This window comes from Ptiloglossa arizonensis, chromosome 1 (genome assembly GCF_051014685.1).
Source record: "Ptiloglossa arizonensis isolate GNS036 chromosome 1, iyPtiAriz1_principal, whole genome shotgun sequence".
Taxonomy (NCBI): Eukaryota; Metazoa; Arthropoda; class Insecta; order Hymenoptera; family Colletidae; genus Ptiloglossa; species Ptiloglossa arizonensis.
Genome location: NC_135048.1, coordinates 27,014,938 through 27,036,897, shown reverse-complemented (window position 1 = coordinate 27,036,897; position 21,960 = coordinate 27,014,938). Strand labels below are relative to the sequence as shown.

Genomic DNA, 21,960 nt, shown 5'->3' with positions numbered 1-21,960 from the left:
AGACATTTTGTTTGTACGTAGTTAGGAACGCACAGTGCGTTAAATAAAATTATCACGAACGTCGCGTATTCCGTAATGGATGGTTTTTCGAGCGATCGGCGCGCGAGGTTATTTGAGATGCGAAAATAAAACGCGGCGTCTTATATCACCGAAGTCTTTTATCGTTTAAAATTATCCGAAGGAAACGTACGTTCGATCAATCTTCTAATTATGAGTTACTAATAGAGCTTGTGGTTCGTTCTTGTACACCTTCGTGTTACATTTTCTCGTTCCGGTGGTAATTTTTAGTTTTATTTCACACATCGACCGAACGCTTTCTTTCGTTACATAATATACACATTTTATTTCTCGATACAGATCGTGCTGTATATCGATAGTTTTCAAGACAATTGATATAATTTAACACTAGATTTATCAACCAAAATGACTGGCTTCGGCTGATTTTACAAAAAAATTTATTTGAAATTCTACATCATATTTTCAAAAGACGTTATGACTTTTCTATTCTAGATATTTTTGCTATATTTTCGATCATCGATTTTCCTGAGATACACATGTGGAACACTTTAAGATACTGGAATCTACCGGTAGTTTTAGTGTTAGAAGGCTCGTTGCAACTATAATACATTCATTTCACCTTAATTTTCAAATTGCTATTATACTTATTCGTTCTCCATTATTTGTTCCAATTGGTAACGAATCAAAGAACATCGAGCATTCAAGATGTTCGTTCGTTAAAAAATCTCGGGAAAATCGCACTCCTTTTCCCAAGGTACCACCCTTCAATTGCAATCCTTATTCTCATTGTTAGATAATTTACATATTTTATTTCTCGATACGAATCATTTTCAAGACACTCGAGAACTTCAGAATATTCGTTTTTTCGGAAAGTCATTTCGTTTTTTCTTGGTGAAAATGAAACACGATTTTTTTACAGTGTATAAACATTTGATTAAATTGTATATTCTCCATTTCGGAAAACGAAACGACTTTCCAAACAACCCAATAGAATAATTTTCAAGACACTCGAGAACATCAAAATAGTATAATTTTCAAAATACTCGAAAATTTCAAAATAGAATAATTTTGAAGACACTCAAAAATTTCAAAATAGAATAATTTTGAAGACACTCGAAAATTTCAAAATAGAATAATTTTCAAGACACTGAGAAGACGTCGAAAGGCACGTTGCATCCAGAATTACTTAACTCTAAAATTAAAAAAATTACGGCAACAAAGATCATCCAAAATCGAAGATCTTTCGTCGATAAAATCCCCCTCCCCCGAGATGATACCCTCAGTTTCGAATTCTCGTCCCCCTTTCGAAATTTCGTTCCACCCGCAGCCGAGAATCGCGGGTCTCGAGCGCAACGCACACAGAGTGAACCGCTCGTATCCACGGAATCGCCGCGCGAGAGCAGCGCCGCCGTACGCGCACACGGCAGAAACGAGAGAGAGAGAGAGAGAGAGAGAGAGAGAGAGAGAGAGAGAGAAAGAGAAAGAGAAAAAGAGAGAGAGAGACGAGGGACTCTGGGAGATGGATGCCGCGAGCGAGATCGACAAGATCGGTGGAAACGGAGTCGAAGCGGTACGAGAGAGAGAACAGGGACGGAACGTACTGCGCGAGAACCGACGACGAAGCAGAAGAAGCGGCAAGGCAGAAGCAGAGGAGGAGAAAGAAGAGGAAGAAGAAGAAGAAGAAGAAGAGGCAAACGCGAGGGAAGAGGTCCCCCGGCAGAAGAAGCGGGCCCCGAGGAAGCTGGGAAGAAGCGGACCGAGCGATTGAGTGGTGGGGGTAACGGGGTGGGCGGGTGGGGGAGAGGAGCGAGAACGAGAGAAGGCCGCGGTAGTCCTTCTCGGTCTCGCGTGCGAGATAAGGACGAGGCGGACAAACGGACTGACGAAGGTGGCCAGAGGTAGGGGATACTCAGTCTCGCGGCCACGTGCTACACGAGCGCACGCCCCGAGCCGGCCGGTGGTCCAGCCACGTCTCTCGTCCTCTTCTTCGTCGTCCCGTTTTGTCCCACGCTTCCCCTCGGTTCGCTTCCTTCTTCACCCCCTTCTCCCATTCTTCTTTTATACACCGACTCGCGTGTGGTTCCTCTTCTCCTCGTTTTCTTTATATTTCCTTCTTTTTTCTTTTTTTTTCCCCCATTCTCTCTCTCTCACTCTCTCACTCTCTCACTCGCTCTCTCCGTTCCCTTTTTTTCCCCCCAGTAATTTTTTTTGTTCCCTCGTCCACCGTGCCTCGTTCATTTTTTTCTCATTTTCGTCGCCGGGGGACCCGCTCGGTGTTTCGCCGCGCGATCCAAGCCGCCGCGCCGGGATCGAGCGGATTCCGTGGACGCCGCTCGAGCGCGTCTCGCGGTGATCGCGCGCGTGCGTGACTTCCTCGAAACGTTGGAACGAGTTCACTAGCCCCCCTACGAACGAAGAAGGGCGGTGATCCGCGGGTACGCAACAGGGAAAAGAAATACGGACCAGTGCTCGTGACGTCCCGTGACCGAGGACCGGGTTGGCCATCTGCACCGTGAACAACGAGGGAAATCACCGAGTGACGCGGGTGTTGGGATCGCCGCGTGGAATTCACGTTCGACGACAGATGGGGGACGAAAACGTGGTTACGCGGCGTCGAGGATGGTGCGCGCACGGGCCCCGATGTACTCGCGTCGGCGACCACTGAGAGGGCACCTGGTAGCGGGCTCGATGACGCGGGGGATCGCCGATCGACGCGGGAGGACGCACGACTGAGACTCTCCAGGGGGAGAACTTGTCGTCCTGGCCGATGGTAGGTGGGAAAACTCGCGCAGTCCGCGCGGAGGAATCGCGAGGAATCCCCGGGCGAAGCTCCGGGTACCCGATGGGTCGTTAGTGTCCGTCCTGGGGTCACCGGGTAGCATTGGGTTCGGTGGACCGAGTGTTTTCGAAGCTGTGCGTCGAGGATCCGTCTTCCGGAGGCTAACAACCAGGGGGTTGGTGTCGAGGCCTGGAGCCTCGATCGGGTGGAGGAGTGTATTCAGTGAGAGTTCGGGAGTAACGAGGACAGACAGTTGATCCGTCGATCTGAGGATCGAGACCCTCCGGGTGGAGAACCTTGGTTGTCCTGGTAGGTTGGGTAACGGGGAAAATCGCGGAGGAATCACTGGCTGAGGCTACAGGTACCTGGTGGGTTGTTCGTTCTTGGTCCATCGGAGTGTTTCCCAAGTTGTGCGTCGAAGATCTGTCTTTCGACGAGACTGTTCTTGTCGAGATCGATGCTTCTGGGGGGTGATCGAGGCTCCCTGATGGGGTGCACGAAAGTGTGTTTGGTGAGAGTTCGAGGGAAACGAGGATCGAGACTCTCCGGGGAGAGAATAGTCGTCCTGGTGGGAAGAAGGAATCGAGGAATATCCTTGGGCGATGTTAGAGGTCCCTGGTCGGTTGATCGCGTTCATCCTTGAGTCATACGAGAGCATTGGTTCGGGAAGAGTGTCTTCGAAGTTGTGCGTCGATCTGTCTTTCAGAGGGTACAAACCTGGTCGAAGTCAGGGTGTAAGAATCCCCGAGGCCTCGACGAAGGATCGAGGAGTGTACTTAGTGAGAGTTTGGAGGAAACGAGGGTCGATCGAAGTTGTGCTTGTCGATCTCTAGCAACGACGTTATTATTTACGGTTTATAAATCGAAACGAGAGATCATTTTTTACCGGTGGAACTCGTTGTCCAGGACACTCTGCCTTAGACTCGGTGTCGATGTTTCGAACTTCGTGGATTACTCGTTCCTAGGCTTCTAGGTTGCTGTGATTCGCTTTACAAGTCAAGACATTGGGATCAGGATTCGGGGAACCGTTTATTCGTTTCTAGTAGTGATTTATGTAGTGATACGCAATAAAGTCACGAGATACTAGATCACTGGGGTCAGAATTCAGGGAACTGTTTCTTCGTTTCTAGCTCTTTAGTTGCGATTCGCTGTAAAATTGTAGGACAACGAGTCGTTGAGATCAGGATTCAGAGTACCGTGTTTCGTTTCTAGGTTTCTATTCCTACGATTACTCTACATAGTGATTCGCAATAAAATCGTAAGATATTCGGTGGTTAGTGTCCTCGTTCCTAGATCTTGGCTATTCTTTACGCAGTGGTTATAGAATTATAGAGCTCAGAATCCAGGATCCTATTCCTTCGTTCCTAGTTCTCTGTTTCTTTGATCCTCTACCCAAATAATTCGCCATAAAACGATAAGCCACCAAATGACTGGTGTCCTCGATCCTAAACCTTTGGTCATTCCCCAAACAATGCTTACAAAATCATAGAACATTGTATCGTTTAGCTCAGGATCCAGACTACTGTTCCTTCGTTCCTAGCTCTCTGTTCCTGTAATCCTCTAGCCAAATAATTCGCCATAAAACGATAAGACACCAAATGATTAGTGTCCTCGATCCTAAACCTTTGGTCATTCCCCAAACAATGCTTACAAAATCATAGAACATTGTATCGTTTAGCTCAGGATCCAGACTACTGTTCCTTCGTTCCTAGCTCTCTGTTCCTGTAATCCTCTAGCCAAATAATTCGCCATAAAACGATAAGACACCAAATGATTAGTGTCCTCGATCCTAAACCTTTGGTCATTCCCCAAACAATGCTTACAAAATCATAGAACATTGTATCGTTTAGCTCAGGATCCATACTACTGTTCCTTCGTTTCTAGCCCCCTGTTTCTTGGATCCTCTACCCAAATGATATGCGATAAAACGATAAGACACCAAGTGGTCGACGATGGAACGTGTCCAGAATTTAGGGGACCGTTTCTCTCGTTCCGAGTTCCCCCGGTCGGTGGCTGTGGCGACGATCCGCGATAAAAATCACGATACCTTGATCGTCGTCGATCGAACGGGATCAGGATTTAGGGAACCGAAGTCGAATTCATCAGCCGTGATATCCCCCCGCTGGGTTTAACGAGCCAACTAGCCGCTGGCTAGCCACAACGAAAAACCAATTCGGGGCGTCTCTCTCGATCCACCTTCGTTTCGCGCGGCACGGACGATTAATTTGTCACGACGTACGGGGCACAACAATTTCAACTGTCTGCAGTCGGTGCCATGATATCCGTGTGACGTGCCGCTCACAACCGGTTCATTAAAGCTGCAGCCGCTCGTCACTCATTGGCTGCCACGGGTTGGCAGCGATCGTGATGTTTGCGATAGAAAAAAAGAGTGGATCGAAAAGAGAGAAGCACGGGAACATTGGTGGGAGTTCGGGTAGGGATGTCGGGTGTCACGGTGGGGGTGGGGGTGGGGGAGGGGAATCGCGGGAGGGGGGTGGCGATTGGAGAAAAAGAAAGGTGGAACGATACACGGGCGATACTTTTGACGCGAGTGTTTCACCTTTCAATCATTATTATTGCGAACGTCGTTGCCCGCGGAGGACGGGCCCCGCCAGGGTGAAAAAGTTTGACGGACAATTAGGATATTAATGATGCGTGACGGTCTGGGAAAGTCGAAAAAAAAAAGAAACGAGAAGAAGATTGGTACGGGAGGCTCGAACGTCTACGAAATCACCGAGTCACGTTACAAATGTACATTTCGATTTCGGAACGATTTTTATTCGCGCGGATGCCTCGATATTGGTGTACACGCGATGTTATCGATGATGTTGACGAGGCCAGTGTCTCACCGGGCAGTGTCTCACGTGTTCCCGCGCGTTACTTTTAAACGAATGCACGACCCCTGGACTCTGCCCGCCGGTGAGCAATAATCACGTTCGAGGTTCGATTTTTCGTGTTTCTTTTGAATTTGGTTCCGCAGTCTGTTCCTTGGTACGTGATGGGTTGGACACTCTCGAGGATAACCGTATACCGGGACTGGTACATTTTATTGCGAGAGCTGGGCGACGTTATTCGCGTAGACGCTGCTGAAAGGTCGAATGGGAGATATTCGAGACACAAGTTGAACTTTTGTCGTTCGAGGGATCGAATACTTCTTGTACCCCTGTGCCAATGATTCATGATCTTTTTGAGCTCGCGGTAAATCTCGGGTGAATATTCTTAACCTTCTTGGGCTCGAAGTTTACGGAGAATGAATCTTTTCTTTTAGGTGTACTTGGAACAGAATGGAACGTTACCGAGTACGATTTCAGAGAATTAGAAAATTTTTAATGAACTCGATTCGCTTTCGCGAGATCAAGACATTGTTATTAGGGTAAAAGTGAATTTCATCTTTGGAGAGTTCTCTTTCATCAGGTTTGCTTCTCGATTTGGCATAAATCTGATATCGTTCGATGCGTTTCTTTCCTCTACACTCTATACTCGCTCCTCGACGATTATTAATCACCGTTAATGCAGTTTGCAATACAGTGGAAGCATTACAGCATTTCTTTCGATCGATTATTATCTTTATCGTATCTTTAGAAACAACGCTCGAACGATATTGTCCGACACGTGTATACTCTACACTCTATACTCGCTCCTCGACGATTATTAATCATCGTTAATTCAACACCGTTAATGCAATGTGTAGCGCGGTAAAAGCTTCTTGCATCGTGTCTCACAATTTACTATATCTTCGGAAACAAAACTTGAAGCATATTGTTCGACACGACACGTGTCTTTATACTCTACACTCTATACTCGCTCCTCGACGATTATTAATCACCGTTAATGCAGTACGCAGCCCAGTGGAAGCATTACAGCATTTCTTTCGATCGATTATTATCTTTATCGTATCTTTAGAAACAACGCTCGAACGATATTGTCCGACACGTGTATAATCTACACTCTATACTCGCTCCTCGACGATTATTAATCATCGTTAATTCAACACCGTTAATGCAATGTGTAGCGCGGTAAAAGCCTCTTACATCGTGTCTCACAATTTACTATATCTTCAGAAACAAAGCCCGAAGCGTATTGTTCGACACGACGCGTGTCTTTATACTCTACACTCTATACTCGTTCCTCGACGATTATTAATCACCGTTAACTTAACACCGTTAACGCCGTGTGCATCGCGGCGGTAACGTTGCAACATCTCTTTCAATTTATCGTATCCTCGAAAACAAAGTCTCGACGATATTATTGTTGAACGCGGTTCCTTTTCTCTACACTCTACGCTCGTTGACGAATCGCCGCGTCATTAATAGCTCCCCGTATTCGTTTCCAATATGGGGAATTCGTTCGGCGACCGGTCGAGTGGAATAATTCGCCGTCTTCTCGCGTTCAGTTTCTAAGATAGCGCCCGCTGCTAATCCATCCTGCCAGTCTTCCAAAGAGCGATGTATTACGTTTGCATACACGCGGTAACGCGGTGCGCAGGTAAAAGAACGATTATTTCAAGGACTGCAAACTTGTTACGGCCGTGGTAACGATCCACGGAGCCTCTGTTCTCTTACAGCAGTCGGTATGAAAATATCGACGAGCGAATCGTGCACACCAGTCGCGTTCGTCTTCGTGTTTTTTTCTTCTTTTTTCCTTGTTTTTTTTTCTTCTTCTCTCTCCTCACTGTTCCTCCATTTTAACGCGACCTACAAATCGCGATGGAAACTGGAAACGCCGTTTCCAGTCGATGGACGACACCGTCGCACGAAACCGGGACAACGACGAACGTGAACAAGTCGGAGGCTGATTCTCGCCTCCCCACCCTTCCATCCAAGCTCGTGAATATTAATCGCGGGATTTAGAAAATCAGCCAGGACAGAATTCCGTCCGTTTAATTTCCCGCGGATCGGATTCCTCGAGGAATTACTTATCGAGTTAACCTTTCGGGCTGCCTTTACGACTCAATCTTGATACGAGTAATGGAACTCGTCGATTTAGAAGCCGTGCACTGTTTCGGTGGACGAAAAGTTCACAGAGACACTCCGCAGTGTGTGGAATTTACGTTGGCAACGAACATTAATAATTACGATTTGGGGGTAAACTTTTCCGCGATTCCTTCCGAGGATTCCACGCCTAGAGGCGATGGAATTTCAATTCCCGTCGCGACGAGTATTTGCACACTCGGACCCTCCTATAACACGGTGCGTACGTGTTGTATGGAAATCATGTCGAGTGAATCTTAAACGACGAGAACACTCGTGGTAGTACGGGGAAAGCTAATTGAATTTCCAGCGAGTATTTAGACACTCGACTCTCCTGTAACACGGTTCGTGTCGAGGGAAACTTGGACGATGGAAATGTTCATGCTGTACGAGGGTCGTCCAAGTTTGTCAAATCTCTACGAAAATCGTGTTGTACGAGGGTCGTCCAAGTTTGTCACGTCTCTACGAAAACAGTATTATACGAGAATCGTCCAAGTTCATCAAGTTTAGTACCAGTGTTCTATCTGAACCATGATTTTTAAAGTATCGTGCCATAAGGGGGTTAGAGTATCACGGATTCGTGATTTTAGGATTCCACGAGAGCGTCGAAGCGATCGTAATCGAAGAGAAATTGTATTTTATCGAGCATCGAACTCGACAAAACTTTCGAATGTAGGGTTGAACGTGTGCCTCGTCAATTCGACTCTGTCCTCGTAGATGATCGTGAATCATCCACGGTGGAATCCACCGCGAGCGATTCAACCGGCGGATCGCTTATCATAGGAGGAATACACATTTTAACGCTGAGTTAATTACGGCTCCGTGATCCTAAAAGTTTTAATTTCACCCGCCCGTTAAACCGTAACGACATTGCGATCTTCTTACGGGGTTCGGCGCGGTACCGTGGCTCCATTATGGAAATTCATTTCGTCGCGTTATATTTCCCACATTAAACGAGAACGTTAGCCCGCAGAAACGGGGATTTATAGGACTCGCTTCGCGAGGCAACGATACATACAAACCGAACCGGTCTTCCGCGGGTATATACGACTCTTAATTAATTTGTCATTATTTAAGGAAGACGTCCCGCGATAAAATTTACCAGACGTCACGGCGTCGAGGCATACCTACCAGTCGTATTTCTCGCTTGTCGTTCATCTTTCAATCGAATCGATATCCTTCGGACAACCGAACAAGTCGAATCTAACAAGAAAAAGTGGAAAACCGCTTCCCGGTTCATGCATCATTCGAATTTTCTTTGGTCTCCATCCGATTGGCTCGCGTAGACCACGAGCGTGTAGACATTAATCCTGTGTCGCGATCTCTGCTTTCGATTAAAATTTTCCAATATTTTAAACACGCGATTTCTATTGTGGCGGCGCACCAGGAGAAGAAAATGGCGGTTCGCACGTTTGACACCTCGATGCGGATGATGTTGCTTTCCACGCATCGAAATCACTCGTGTAGAATTTGTATCGATATTACGCGCACGATATTATGATTTCTTAGTCAAGGTTCTGCTGTACTTCAGCGATGTCATTTATTCTATTCGAGAAGGTCTCATTTTTTGCGGAACAGTTCTAACACACAAGTTTGGACATATTGCTTCCTACGCGTTGAAATCACTCGAGTATGGTTTCTACCATTGTTAAGTGCACGATATTATAATTGTAAGATTCGTTTAGTCAAGGTTCTGCTGTATTATTAGGTTGTCCGGAAAGTCATTTCGTTTTCCAAAACAAAGAATATATGTGATCTATTCTGTTCAAGAAAGCTTCATTTTTTACAAAACATTTTCAATACCTAAAGTCTGGAGAAATTCAAATCGAACAATTTTGTTAAAGTTCTACTATTTCACTGGCTCGATCCATCCCATCAGATAAAACTTCTTTTCTCATAAAACATTTTCAACGCTTTTAGTTTAAAAACGTTGCAGATCTCACGTTTCACGATTAAGGTGTCATTTCGATTATTTCAATGGCGCAATCTATCCCATCAAACAAAGCTTCTTTTCTCACAAAACATTTTCAACGTTTTTAGTTTAAAAACGTTACAGATCTCACGTTTCACGATTAAGGTGTCATTTCTATTATTTCAATGGCGCAATCTATCCCACCAGATAAGATTTCGTTTTCTCACGAAACATTTTCAATGATTTTAGTTTAAAAACGTTACGGATCTCACGTTTCACGATTAAGGTGTCGTTTCCAAACAAGCGTTAAAATTCAAAGGTTCCTCGTCTCGTGGAATACGAGTCTCGAAAAAATACGCCTTTTAAATGGCGTCCAACTCCTCAGAAGTGTAATCTTTTCGCGAAAATTGACACGAACTCGCGACTCGACGCAGAAATCGTGGCGCGTGAGCGCCAGTTTTCTTTCCTTCTTTTCTCTTGTTTCTTCCGTTTTCAGTTTTAACGAATCGAAAATGAAATCTCGTTAATCGGAAGCGGGCACGTTTACACGCGTCGCGGTTCACCAGGCGTACACGGGTTCGGTTCCCGCGCGCGGATGAAATTAATACGTGGTCGGCGCCGTAATTAGCGCTCGTATTTATGCGCCTCTTGCGAGGCGGGCTCCGTTAACATGGTAATGGCGTTACACCGCTGTAAACACGACATGTTATCTCGACTGACCCCAGCGAGATTCGCGCAAGAAATGGCGGCCGTGGATGCCTCGTGTTTTCGGGGCGACGGAAGCTCGCGTTGCGTACCAATTCTGTTCTAATTTCCATTAAATCGACTCAAATTCTTGCTTAATTCTCGAAGTACTTTCTAAGCGATGAAATAGTTTTTTTTTTTAGTCAGTTTGTGTCGAAATTGCAAGATCGTCTCGAATAACTTTGTCTCGCTCTTCGAAGGACAGTAGAGTAGGTTGATTCCTAATATTAGGAATCAAGGGTAAAAATGGTATTGTATTCGAATCGAATGGTATTATTTTCAAAATTAGTAAAAGATTCATCGTTGACAGGATCGAGATTTTGTTTTGAAACAGTTTTTCAACGTTAAGAGTACTCGAGATTCCGTCTTCACCGATTAAAGAACATTTTATTCGGAATTAATGCAATTGAATTCTTCTCGAGCACCTCGTGAATGATCAGATTATTTAATACAAAATAATTTATCATGAAAGTGGAACACATCGACGATACCCTTAAGTACACCGATGTTCTTGACTTCCATTGTTCGTATCTCGAACACTTCGTTTTTCGTTTAAATCATCCACGACCATCGAAGTAATACTTCTTCTCGAGATACTGTCTTCACCGGTGGCACACTCGAAGAACGCTTCGGTCGGTGTAATAATATTCGTATTCGAGTACCTCGAGGTACGATCAGATTATTCATTCCCAAATTATTTGCCACGAAAATGGAACAAATCGATGATACATTCTCGTATACCGATGGTCCCCGTTCTTTCTTTTATCGTTTCTCGAAGACTTCGTTCTCGTTTTAAATCGTTCGTGGCCAACGAAGTAACATTTCTTCTCGAGATACTGTCTTCACCGATGATACTCTCGTATGTACCGATGTTCTCGTCTTCGTTTTTATCATCTCTCGAAGACCTCGTTTCCGTTTTAAATCGTTCGTGGCCATCGAAGTAACATTTCTTATCGAGATACTGTCTTCGCGTATGCTACTCTCGTATACCAATGTTCTCGTTCGGTATTTTTGTGTTTTTTTTTATCATCTCCCAAAGACTTCGTTTTCGTTTAAATCAACCGTAGCCATCGAAGTAACATTTCTTCCCGAGATATTATCTTCACCGGTGCTACAGTTTAAGAACGCTTTGTTCCTAACCCGTGTAATAATATACTCTTTGAGCACCTCGCGAAGAAATCGATAATACATACCCTTACACCAATGTTCTCGCCCTTCCTTTTATTATCCTACAAAGACCTCGTTTTCATTCGAATCATCGACATTCTATCTTCGTTGATCTCTTCGAGTGCCTCGCGAACATTCAAATTTATCCCTTAAAACTTACTTCTCATAAAAATTAAACAGTTAGCCACATACTCTCTCATACCAATACTCGTTTCCATTCAAATCGTCAAACATCTCTTCTCGACATTCTACCTTCGAGTGCCTCACGAATATGAGAGATGATACTCAGATTCATCCCTTAAAATTTACTTCTCACGAAAATTAAACAATTCAGCCTTATTATATTTCCAAATTGTTAAACATCTCTTCTCGACATTCTATCATTGTTAATCTCTTCGAGTGCTGAATATTCAAATTCATTCCTTAAAAATTACTTCTCCCAAAAATTAAACAATTCAGCCTTATACTCTCTCATACCAACACTCTCATCCTCCCTGTAATGGTTTCTTAAACACCTAGTTTCCTTTCAAAAGGTCAAACATCTCTTCTCGACATTCTACCTTCGAGTGCCTCACAAATATTCAAATTGATCCCTTAAAACTTACTTCTTTCAGAAATTAAACAATTTAACTACCCACTCTCTCATATCAACACTCTCATCCTTCTTGTAATGCTCTCTCAAACACCTAGTTCCCATTCAAATCGTCAAACATCTCTTCTCGACATTCTACCTTCGAGTGCCTCACAAATATTCAAATTCATCCCTTAAAACTTACTTCTCCCAGAAATTAAACAATTTAACTACCCACTCTCTCATATCAACACTCTCATCCTCCTTGTAATGCTCTCTCAAACACCTAGTTTCCATTCAAATCGTCAAACATCTCTTCTCGACATTCTACCTTCGAGTGCCTCACGAACCCTAAAATTCATCCCTTAAAATTCACTTCTCCCAAAAATTAAACAGTTCAGCCTTATATTCCCTCATACCAACACTCCTTTCCAAATCGTCAAACATCTCTTCTGGACATTCTATCATTATCAATCTCTTCGAGTGCTGAATATTCAGACTCATCCCTTAAAACTCACTTCTCCCAAAAATTAAACAATTCAACCTTATACTCTCTCATACAAACACTCTCATCCTCCCTGTGATCATCTCTCAAACACCTCCTTTCCGTTCGAATCGTAAATTTTACCTCTCGATCCGACAAGAAGCTCTCATCGCGCACTCGCGACCGGTGGTTCCCCGAAAATATTCGAAACCCCCCGTTCGTGATTCCAGTTCACACGGTGTACCGACAACGAGCGAGGAAGCGGCCGGTGGTCCCGGTTTACCGTGATCGTGAGAATCCGCGACGCCCGACGAAATTTCCAACGACGGCGGCGACGACGGCGGTGGTTGTAGGACACGCGCGAAAATGTCGGCCCGCGACATCAAACACGGGACAGACGGCTCGAGGGACCGGCGCGAACGGTTTACATCGAGAGATTAAAGAACATCGAATGGACGTGGGCGATTTGTCGAGCTCGGTAGGATTGGCTGGGAGCGGATCCATCCCTGGAGCAACGGGTGTTGGTATCATTACAAGTACGACATCCGCCACTGCGGGGTGGTGGACGCCTACGTCGACGATCGCCTCGGCAGCAGCCAACACCGACGTGGTGAGTTTTTCTTTCAACATCTTTTTCTTTTTCTCTTTTCGCGGTCAGTGCATCGTATCTCGTTGTCGAATCCACGGGCTTCGAGGATCCGACGCTGTGCACGCGTTCGTGGATCCTCGACGAGTATTGATCACTTGGTTATGGTTCTTAGAAACCGTGACACGAATTAATAATTTTGTGTCGTTGGGTAACGAGGGTGTCTTTGATAGTCTTGGGGTTCTGTGGTTAATAATAGAAGTGGGAGAATTTTTCGAGAATGGATTTTTAAGGAGAGAAGTGAGACGAGTTTTTTTTTGTACAAAGTGTATTTATCGTTGAGTATTTTAAGGAACATGAGAATCAAGGTTTTGTACGGGTTTTAATTAATTTGCAATCGAATTTGTCAGAATTGACTCCGTGGTGGGTAATTGTTCATATTTCCAGGTGAGTTTGTTTATTCGAAAGAGAATCTTTAATTTTTTGTATAATTTTCTTTCGTTGTATCATTTGGTCGTTTTAAATACCGAAGAGTATGATTCGAAATCGAAGTAACCCTTTTATAGCTAATTTTTTCTATTTTGGTAGATTTAGACGAGGTTTTACTATATGTATTATTGAACATTTGTATAGTACGTGAAAACTTTGTGGAAAATGAGCAAATATTAAAGAAGTCTAGACATTGTCGACTAAAAGTTTGAGACTACTGTACAAGAAGTACGTTACGCGGAATTGTGCGATTATTCGTTGAATCATGCATATAGAAAATTATTTTTGTATCATTCGGAGTATCTTACTTTATTACGGCAAGAATATATACTGTTATAAAATAATTTTATGCCCACGTTTCCCTCGAATAGCTTTTTCTTCGATTTCTTTGCCGCACGAACAATTCTAAGCATCTTTTGAATTAATTTTTCGATCGTATCTCGAGTAATGTTCGCCCAAACATTCGTTTAACAATTTTCACGAGTGTTCTTTCGACGTTGGTATTTCTCGATCGTCGAATATACGCTACGGGAGGATTAACTGGTTACACCGACATTTGTGTATAAAACAAAGAGTACACGGACGAGGAACGGTGATAAAGTGATCCGCGCTGTTCGTTTCTAGACACGGATTGAAATAACAGAATCGTTAGAGTCACGTTCCGGTAATTATGTTATACAGTGTAATAAAGAACATGGAGGTACCCAAACTTTTGACAGTGTACAAGCTTGCTCGCGTAAAACGCACTCCGTATTAATAAGCCTCGTTATACACCGTAGGGTTAATTTAGTACCTCTTGCGACCGGAATGTAAACTTCCATGATTTAAATTATAATTATCTCTTTTGCTCCTACGTGGACTCTTGAGAAAACAGAAGAATCTCGGACGTTTTAGATATTTTGTTCCTACGTGAACTTTCGAGAAAATAGAAGAATCTCGGATGTTTTAGATATTTTGCTCCTACGTGAAGTTTCGAGAAAACAATAGAATCTCGGATGTTTTAGATATTTTGCTCCTACGTGAACTTTCGAGAAAACAGAAGAATCTCGGATGTTTTAGATATTCTGCTTCTACGTGAACTTTCGAGAAAACAGAAGAATCTCGGATGTTTTAGATATTTTGTTCCTACGTGAAGTTTCGAGAAAACAGAAGAATCTCGGATGTTTTAGATATTCTGCTTCTACGTGAACTTTCGAGAAAACAGAAGAATCTCGGATGTTTTAGATATTTTGTTCCTACGTGAACTTTCGAGAAAACAGAAGAATCTCGGATGTTTTAGATATTTTTCTCCTACGTGAATTTTCGAGAAAACAATAGAATCTCGGATGTTTTAGATATTTTGCTTCTACGTGGACTTTCGAGAAAACAGAAGAATCTCGGATGTTTTAGATATTTTGCTTCTACTATATGTGAATTTTCGAGAAAACAGAAGAATCTCGGATGTTTTAGATATTTTGCTTCTATGTGAATTTTCGAGAAAACAGAAGAATCTCGGACGTTTTAGATATTTTGCGCGCTACTTTTATGATCAGAATTATAATTATAATCGTTTCCGTGTATCTTGCGTCCTTCGTGAACGATTCGTGAAATTTAAGGAAGTTTTTGTTTCTCGTGCGCAATATCGTGCAAGATTGTTAACGTGAAACTTGCTTTGTATAAATATCGCTACTCTAGGGTTAATTTACTGCCTCTCATCCTCCAGAGTGTCAAAATTGTAATTATGTAATTATCCGCGTGGACGATTCGAGAAAACTGAAAAACGTTTACGCTATTTCTCGGCTCATTACACATATTATAAAAGGTTATTAATATAAAAATGAGTTCGTGTGAATACTCATCGCTACCGTAGGACTAGTGTAGCACCTGTTAGTTTCCAGAATGTCAAAATTGTAATTATATAATTATCCACGTGGACGATTCGAGAAAACTGAAAAACGTTTCTGCTATAAAACATTATAAAAAGTTGTCGATATAAAAATGAGTCCATGTGAATACTTATTATTACCGTAGGGTTAGTTTAGCACTTCTCGTACCCAAAGTGCCAAAATTAAAAATTATCCATGTAAACGATCCGAGAAAACCGAAAAACTTTAAAACTTTTACTATTTTCCGCGCCACTACATACATTATAGAAGCTTATCAATACAAAAATGAGTCCATGTGAATACTCATTATTACCCTAGGATAAGTTCAGCACCCCTGATCCCCAAAGCGCCAAAATGAAAAATGATCCACATAAACGATCCGAGAAACCCGAGAAACCTTTTCACTATTTCATACATTAAAAATGAGTCCATGCGAATACTCATTATTACCCTAAGCTAAGTTCAGCACCCCTGATCCCCAATGCGCGAAAATGAGAAACACACCGCGCGTACGATTCGCGAAAACGGAAGAAAACGTAAACGCTGTTTCGCGTCGCGGATCCTCGACTGAAGGAAAAATCACCCGGCACGTGGTAACCCTGCTTCAACGGCGTGAAGGCGAATCATCAGCCGTGTAACGCGAGGAAAAAGATCCCGCGGTTGGCACGCTACTTTCATTTCACCGTCGAGTGCCATTCGTCATCGGCATTACCTTCGCGCGTTACTTAATGAGACGTCTCCGCGGATGCGGGTGTGCGATTAAGCGGCCCGTAGAGGGTCGAATCACGGCTTTACCACGAGAGTGGTGGAAACGAGAGACGGCGATAGCCTATCCTCTTGCGACGGGAGAAGGAAACACCGAACCGAGCAGGCCCCTCGTGGAACGTTATTCAGTTCCGTTGGAGTGCAGCGGCCGAGTGCAGCGGCCGAGTGCAGGGATTAGAACCGAGGTGACACAGCCGCGTCATCTGTTGGACGTTTAACCTTTTTTTTTTTTTCTTTTCTTTCTTTCTGCTTCTTCTGCACCATCCTTCGGCCGTTCCCACAAGAAACCATCAGCCGTCTCACCTAGATACCCACGGGCTCGGTGAAACGGGAAAATTCATTTTTGATGCATCTTGTTCGATGTTCAATCTTGTTCGCCAAGATACATTTTTGATGTCACTCGTCTCTTCTTAAGCATCGACCACGCGCTGTACACGTGTGCAGTGTTCAAGTTTCGGCCGAGAGGGTCGAAGAGCGTCCAGCTGGGACAATTAACGGAAATTATGAACGATTTCTAGCCAGAGAGACTATTCATTGATTTTTTATACGTTCTTGCGCTCGGTATCGGAGTACGCGAGATTTGGTTATCCTTTCGGCGTAATTTTTGATCGAAGATTTAAAAATGGCGGTGTATTTCCGCGAGGTCTTTCTTGAGTCTCGAGTCCAGTTTCAATGCTCACGTGTTATATAGTATATTCTTCTGCGGTTGGTATCTTTGACCTCGATCGACGATCTTCCAACGATGACCTCAGTCGATGATTTAACGCACCGTGGAAGATCAGTATTTCTGATCAGTCATCGAAGACACTTGTCTCGGTGTTGCTCTCTCGGTTGTTCGGTTTCGCGGGATTTTTCTTGCGGACTTTTGTTAAACAAACTCGCGAACGTGACGCTTCACAGACGAGTGAGGGAGATCGGATCTTTGGAAGCTAACTGCGAGCAAATTTTTAAAATATTTCTACTCGTCCACCTAGCACCCGGATCTTCCATTTCTTAATCCTCTTGTCTGATTTTTTGAGATACTTTCTCCGTAGATTATTACTGAATAAATTCTCGAATGAAACAATTCGAAATTAACTGAAATAAAATGTAATAAATATTTTCACGTATCCAGGTTTACTCTCATCAGAGGTGTTGCCCTCAAGTCGACTCAACATCGACGTTTTAATGTTCAACGTGCACAGTCAAACCCTTCGAAGCCAATTTCAACACTAGATTTACCAACCAGACAAAACAGCCAGTTTCAATTACAATTACAATGAAAATTGCTTAAAATTCCATAGTATATTTTTAAAAGACCCGACTTTATCTACTCTACACACATAATCAATTCCACAAGTTCCCTTTTTTCTCGATCATTGGTTTTCCCGAAATACATTCAAAAAACACTTTAATTCTTTGCACTCGAAGCTTTTCTGTTATCAGAAACTAGCACCTCGATGAAATCCTTCGTGTAATTAATTTAAAACGGAACATTTTCATTTCAACATTTTGTATACATATGTATACATATTACAAGAAAAGAATAATTGAATTTTAATTTCAATTCCAAACCACGATGGTTTTCCCAATTGGAGAAAGTACACCGAATTAAGTGGCGATCGAGGATCGTCTCTCGAGTGGAAAGGGTCAATGTACCAAAATCTGTCGGTAGTTTCACTGTTAATACAATATTTGTCCAATAAAATATTTCCTCGAATCCATTCATGCTCTCATTAGAAGTTCTTCTTCCTAAAAACAATCGAAATGAAATTCTAGAAACATTTCTATTCGTTCGTATATAGTCGATTGTGTGCTCTCATGACGTATCAACGCACGAAGAACGTCCCTCTTGGCGAAGATCGGCTCGTTTGCGCAAGCGCGAACCAGATCGCGCACCCTCCTCGCGCGAACAACATCCACTGCCTCCTTATCTATCTCCTTAGCGATTTACCTTTCTCGTTCGGTCATCCTTTCTCGTTTGATGGTCGCCAAGGCTGCATCCTGGCACGCTGGTAACGACTGGCTAACTAGGTTTTAATAGGAACACGGTCTCGCAACCGAATCGAACTACTCGGTCGACCATCGAGGGAACACGAGAAACCTTTTTTACCAGAGTGTCGCGTCACGTCGCGTTCCGCAGGGATTCACAGCGAGTCGTTCGGTGATTGGCGCTCGTGTTCGCGTTCGATTCGAGCGGAATCGGCGCGTTGCGATGCTGGATCCTTCGTCGTTCACGGATCTTCTGTCTCGATCGGTGATACATTGGGTTGTATCGGAAAGTAATTTCGTTTTCCAAAATGGAGAATATATAGTTTGATAAAATGTTTACACGCTTTGAAAGAATTGTGTTTCTTTTCTTCTATTTTGAAGTTCTCGAGTGTCTTCAAAATTATTCCATTTTGAAGTTCTCGAGTGTCTTAAGAATTCTTCTAATTTGAAGTTCTTGGGAATCTTGAAAATTATTCTATTGTGATGTTCTCATGTGTCTTGAAAATTATTCTATTTTGAAGTTCTCAAGTGTCTTAAGAATTGTTCTATTTTGAAGTTCTCGAGTATTTTGAAAATTATTCTATTTTGACTATTTTCACAACCTTTCTATTGTACTGTGCCCCAGTTAAGTTTCTGGTTTAAGCGTTTTAATCGTCGAGATTGCGAGACAACTGAAAACAATTTCTCCAGAGGTGATGTAGATGTTGTTTCACGGATGGTTGTTAAATACTCGATGATCGATCAGACGTTACCAAATGCGTGCAGCGATCGTCGGTGTAGAAATGGTTGATGTTTCGGCCCACGATATGTTGATTTTTTTTCTCAAGAGAAACACGTGTTTACGATTTTTCTTTCAAGAGAAACATGCGTTTACAATTTTTTTCTCAAGAAAAATACGCGTTTACAATTTTTCTCTCAAGAGAAACGCGTTTACGATTTTTTACTCAAGAGAAACACGCATTTACGATATTTTTCTCAAAAGAAACACGCGTTTACGATTGGCACACAGGTTGCTTCTAAGCTTCGATCGTTCGAAATGGCCACCGGTTTCTAAGCGTAACCCCGTGTCGAATCTTTTTGTTGCAGATGAATCAGCTCTGCAGGGTCTGCGGAGAGCCGGCCGCGGGTTTTCACTTCGGGGCCTTCACGTGCGAAGGTTGCAAGGTCAGTATCCCTCCATCCCTCCTCTGACCTCTAGAAGAGCCGTTTGGTCTCTTTGGACAGTCTTCTCCGCTTCTTGTTCTCGCGAGTGCGGAGCAGCGGGGAAATTGTAATATACTTGGAGGCGTGCAACTCCTGACGTTACGATTACCAGGAGTTTGCGCTGATCCTGTTGACGGATTGGTCTCCGTGGCTGTGTTGTCCCTTTCGTTTCGCGTTTCTATCGAGCCACGTAGCAGGTGCGAGCCAAATGTTTCGGCCGCTCGGGGCCACCGAGAGTAAGTAACCCCCACTTTGCTCCACTCCTTTGCTCCACCCATTTGCTCCACCCCTTTGCTTTAAATTCTCTGTAAAAGAAACCGAACAGTGAAAGATTAAATGTCAAAACTGCTATTGATGGACAGATTTGCAGTGCAGTGACATTTTCTTACAAATCACAATGTAAAACCGAAGATACTTTGTGGGAAGTGGCCTTGAGCGATCAAAATATTCGTGATTTCGGTACAATCACATTCTCGGGTTACACGTTTCAATACTATATGTCTCCATATTCAAGGAATATCTACTGTGCGTGGATGACAAGAAGTCTCGCGAGTCTAATTGGTCGAAGTGCAATACGCACTTCGTCTCTTTCGGCCGCAGACACGCATACTGATTGGATCGAGCCACGAAGAAAGTATTGGGTCGTTCGGAAAGTCATTTCGTTTTCCAAAATGGAGAATGTATGATTTAATCAAATGTTTATACGCTCTAAAAAAATGTCATTTTTCATTTTCACCAAAAAAAAAAAAAAATGACTTTCCGAATAAGCTAATATCATGGCTGTATCGATGTGTCCTTGGACCCGTGTCTCGAAGGGAGTAGATGTTTCGCCAAAGTGGGGAGTAATCGATTTAACCGTATCATGAGCGCAGTACATCTCACGAACCGTGCACAGTAGGTAACCCTCGCGATCTTTCGGCCGTTCAAGGTCACGCACGGGGATCCACCGATGGCAAATCCGAATTCCATCTCTAACGATCGTCCCCTCGGTCTGTTTTCTGCCCAAACAGTCGTTCTTCGGGCGCACCTACAACAATCTAGGCAGCATCTCCGAGTGCAAGAACGGCGGTGTGTGCGTGATCAACAAGAAGAACCGTACCGCCTGCAAGGCCTGCCGCCTCCGTAAGTGTCTGATGGTCGGGATGTCGAAGTCCGGCTCCCGGTACGGTCGTCGCTCGAACTGGTTCAAGATCCACTGCCTCCTCCAGGAACAGTCCCAGCAGGCCCAGACCCGTCTAATCAAGGACCCAAAGTCCGCGTACGAGAAGGCGTTCGGCTCGCTGGACGTGGCGAACAACAATACGAACAACAACGAGAACTCCGGGACCACGAGCGCCGCGGTGGTCGGTATGGTGACAACGACCACGACCACCGCGAACAGTTACCATCACCATCACCACCATCAACAGGACCGTTACCCGAAACGGGAGGACGCGGTGGTGTTGAGGCCCCAGGACATCACCGGTCAACTGAGGACGTCCGACATGACCGCAAGACCGGGCCAGGATCCACTGTTGAGGCCCGTGGACCTGGTGAGGGGACCCCACGAGTTGCTCAGGCCGGAGGTCTCCAGGTTCCCGATGTGGAGGAGTCCACCGTTCTTTCATCCGGCGTTGACGCACATGCAGCTACTGAACGCGCCGTTCTTCCCGTTCCAGCAGCGGTTCATCGTCCCTTACGTTAACCAGGTCGGTGCCACGCAGATGGTGGCCAGCCTGACCAGCTCGTCTAGCGACAGCGTCAGTCCAAGATCGACCCCGTCACCGAAACGCGACGAGGACGACAACAACAGAAACTCACGTGACGGTTGCCCGGAGACGGACAGCGGATGCACGAGGACACAGATGGAGGCGGCCTACGACAAGAGTCTCGCGTTCCTTAGATCACTGGGCCCGGAACAGGACGAGCCGATCGACCTGAGCATGAAGAGCGGACGCGCGGACGGACGGGAGGCGGACACCGGTAGCACGGAAGAGGAAAGGTCGACCGACAGCGAGGACAACGAGCTCCTACAGGACACGGGGCCGCCTCTCGATCTCACCAGAAAGACATGACCCCGGAGCTGCGCTGAGGACGGCTCTCGATAGGTAAACGAGACCCGGCTCGACCGGGAATCGATGTACAGGCGTCGCTCGCCGATCCACGGGGGAACGCGCTTGCCTCGTCGCACAGAGACTTATTGTTGTCTCTAGAGGGGGACCAACGGGGGCCTCGGTAACGAAACGAACGAAGAAATAGGGGGTGACCATGCGAGGAATCGGCTCGCGGGAGGAGATCGTTTCTCGAGCGAACCAGAGGGAAATGTTTCGCCAATCGGGGCATATTAGAGTCGATGGTAGATGGAAGCAGTTAGTAGAGTTTCGAGAGATTCGTGGAGAGTGCTCGAGGATGAACGAGACGCTGAAACATATAGGTGTAAAGGACGACACTTCCAGA

At 44.5% G+C, this 21,960-nt stretch overlaps 1 protein-coding gene across 2 annotated transcripts; it reads left to right on the top strand.

The window, feature by feature from the left end:
* The first annotated feature begins 1,940 nt into the window (after positions 1-1,940).
* LOC143149290 (uncharacterized) lies at positions 1,941-21,586 on the top strand. Of its 2 annotated transcripts, none has more exons than XM_076316515.1 (4): positions 1,941-2,788; positions 12,876-13,255; positions 19,408-19,485; positions 20,535-21,586. In XM_076316515.1, the coding sequence occupies exons 2-4, from the start codon at positions 13,097-13,099 to the stop codon at positions 21,576-21,578; spliced, it is 1,281 nt and encodes a 426-aa protein (XP_076172630.1). In that variant the 5' UTR covers positions 1,941-2,788; positions 12,876-13,096; the 3' UTR covers positions 21,579-21,586. The 2 variants fall into 2 exon arrangements, with proteins under 2 accessions (XP_076172630.1, XP_076172639.1); XM_076316524.1 differs by lacking the exon at positions 1,941-2,788 and adding an exon at positions 2,820-3,106.
* The last annotated feature ends 374 nt before the right edge of the window (positions 21,587-21,960 follow it).